This window comes from Pinus tabuliformis, chromosome 5_2, assembly GCF_031772625.1.
Source record: "Pinus tabuliformis cultivar Carrire ecotype Pingquan chromosome 5_2, CPIR1, whole genome shotgun sequence".
Lineage (NCBI taxonomy): Eukaryota > Viridiplantae > Streptophyta > Pinopsida > Pinales > Pinaceae > Pinus > Pinus tabuliformis.
The window spans coordinates 132,335,773-132,338,761 of NC_142306.1; the positions used below are offsets into that span (position 1 = coordinate 132,335,773).

General features: G+C 35.7%; 1 protein-coding gene across 1 annotated transcript; it reads left to right on the forward strand.

Annotated features, from left to right (window-relative positions):
* Positions 1-277: 277 nt before the first annotated feature.
* On the forward strand, positions 278-1,266 carry LOC149157865 (alcohol dehydrogenase-like). Its single transcript, XM_089437670.1, has 4 exons — positions 278-345; positions 537-632; positions 779-940; positions 1,127-1,266. The coding sequence occupies exons 2-4, from the start codon at positions 603-605 to the stop codon at positions 1,244-1,246; spliced, it is 312 nt and encodes a 103-aa protein (XP_089293796.1). The 5' UTR covers positions 278-345; positions 537-602; the 3' UTR covers positions 1,247-1,266.
* Positions 1,267-2,989: the final 1,723 nt, after the last annotated feature.

A 2,989-nucleotide genomic window follows, 5' to 3' on the forward strand; every position in this document is an offset into this window, starting at 1 on the left:
CTGTTCACTTCCCCTACCTGCATTTTCATTGGGACCAATATGATGAGGGTAGAGTTTAATTATATGTTAGCCTTCTGACCCGAGTTTAACTACGCAGGCTTGTGAAGGTGCAAGAATTGCAGGAGATGCTCGAATAATTGGAATCGATTTCAATAATGAGAGATATGAACGAGGTAATTGTATATTTCCCACTTCCATTATTGGAAAATCTGTGTACATATGTTGATATGTTGACTTGTAGAATTGCCTTTTTAACCCTTTCTTGTAATCTTTCCTTTCTCAGCAAAACAATTTGGAGTAACGGAATTTATAAACCTTAAAGAGTACGAAAAACCTATTCAGCAGGTAGGTTGAGCTGCCCAAAATGATCATCAAACTCTCTCCCAGATCAGAGTATTGGTTGCTTTTGACTAGTGTGGTACTTTAGTACTTAGGTGGGGGAGATTTTAAGTTTTCGCATGGAGTGCACTCATTCACCATCCATTCAAAGCAGTGTAGACTCTTAATTTCCAAACACTTATAAAAAATGTTTACAGGTAATTGCGGAAAAAACTGATGGAGGGGTGGACTGCAGCGTCGAATGCACAGGGAGTATTGAGGCCATGGTTCAAGCTTTGGAATGCTGCCATGATGTACTAGCTCTTGGTTTCCTTTGGTTTAAGATACATCAATCATTTCAATTCTAAATTGTAGCTTTAAAGTTTAAACTGATTGCTTCGATTTAATTAAGAAAATGCAGGCAATGCATATGTTTGATATCAGAGTTCTGTTTTTGCAGGGTTGGGGTGTAGCCGTTTTAACAGGGGTCCCTCGTTCAGACGCAGTCTTTAAAACGAATCCTGTAAACTTTCTGAGCGAGAAAACGTTGAAAGGAACCTTCTTTGGAAATTATAAGCCTCGTACTGATTTGCTAGGCCTTGTAGAGATGTATTTGAATGGGGTAAGACTTCATAACATAGTTGTAACAGCTTATTCAAACCATAATTGTAGATAATACTGTGTGGTCATATTTCCCAGTTGTCTTTTTTTTGTCCGTACCATGACGGGAGCAATCTATGCTTATCATATCTAATTAGAGTTATAATTACGGTTTTAATCTTTCCTTCCTTGATTGCTAAATTTGCAGGAGCTTGGAATGGATAAATTTGTTACAGACAAGTTTTCTTTTGCTGACATCAACAAGGCATTTGATCACATGCTTAAAGGAGAGGGTCTGAGAACTGTAATTAAAGTCATCCAGGATTAGTGACAAATATGAACACAGTTGGAATATCTCCAATGTATATGGTTATTGGAAGTGATGTATATCAGGTCATGGGAAATAAATTATGTCGGCGTTATGAATGTACTATCTTATGTTGCATATGGACTATAATTACATATTTATCAATGGAGTGCGTTATATTGGTGGGCATAATATGATATGGTGCATATATGGTGAGGTTGGCCATGATATGATGGCATTGATATATTTGGAAAATACGTTACTAATACATTGTGCATGATCGATACATAATTACATCCATTGACAGCGTTGAGGAATAGGAAGTTAATGCGCAACATTCATTATATTGGAAAATGCAATGAATACATGGCGTTCAGAAATGTGTGTTAGAAGTGAATAATGTGTTGGCGACGTGCGTTATTTTTGTGGAAAAACATTACAAGTAGTATTGGTTACATACAAAACAATTACTCAGCATATGTTATAGATGGATAGAGACAGAAGTAGATTGAAAGAGAGGGAAAAAGTTATGCCATTATACTTATACGTTACACAATTCCAATATGCCAGAAATATAGTATTTTGATGATAATGCCAGATGGAAAGTAATTGAATAATTTGTTAGAATGTTATGTTACTTGAAAGATAAATGGAAAGGATTTGCATTGAGGATATTTGGAATGCCAATGAAGTGCTAACCACATGCTTACAGTGCATCTGATAACTTTATGACAATGATAATACAATATTGTTTTTACTATGTTTTGCACATAATGGCCACAAACGTTATATATATTTGGTGCAGTTAATAATGGTATTATTAGGGTGCCTTGTCAGATTAAGACACATTGAATTATGTTGCCGGAACACTGTCGTTTACAATGCAATGCCATGTGTAAATATGGTGACACATTACAAATCTCAATGTTTAAATGTTAAATAACTCAATGGTGATATGTATATTACATCACTGTGGTGGAAAATATATTATAACACTGGAATATATACTACATTGGAGCGTACTATCATGTGAAACGATTATATTAAACCTAAGGTAGCATCAGGGTATCGTGCAAGGATCATATTAAACTGCAAAGCGGCGTCAATCATCCATATTGACTACTTCCTCATCGATATAGAGCTCACATTGAAATCGGGACATCATGGGGTGAATAGTAGTAGATATATCTCATCACTGGCTTGATTTAACGTTTGTGTGATCCAACAATTGGGATCCTCATTGATGGTCCAAGGAAATTAGTATGCATGTTGTCCTCAAATATATTACGTCTTTTTAGTTGAGGGATTTTTATATTTGTGTTAAGGTGGCGTTATACATTGGAACTCAGATGGAATATCAAATAAATTAGTCAGTGACTATTGCAAACATGCAATGATGGTTTCTCTACCTTGGAAAATCTCATATGACAATGAAGGAGATCACAGTGGTTTTCATGAAGTAAGATTGAACCTTACAGATTATTTAATTCAGATGGTCTTCACTTTTCTGGACGATAAATCACTATGTAAAGCTGGCCTAACATGCAGGCAGTGGCATGCTGCTATTGTCAATGAAGACTTCGAGACATCTTTGAATTTTGAGAATTTCCCAATTACTGCAGAACAAGTTTCTCTAATGAATCACTGCATCATCTCGAGATTATTCGTTGTCATATACTTTGAATCTTTGTCAGGTTCCCTCAGCTAGAAACGTTGTCACTTAAGCGGTCAAACATTTCATATGTTATATTGTCATGTCTTCTT

What these genes read in the sequence shown, in the direction of transcription:
- LOC149157865 (XM_089437670.1), top strand. Translation starts at nt 603, where the DNA reads ATGGTTCAAGCTTTGGAATGCTGCCATGAT. An exon ending in CTTTGGAATGCTGCCATGAT is followed by an intron (nt 633 to 778) that starts GTACTAGCTCTT and finishes CTGTTTTTGCAG; the next exon opens with GGTTGGGGTGTAGCCGTTTT. An exon ending in TAGAGATGTATTTGAATGGG is followed by an intron (nt 941 to 1,126) that starts GTAAGACTTCAT and finishes CTAAATTTGCAG; the next exon opens with GAGCTTGGAATGGATAAATT.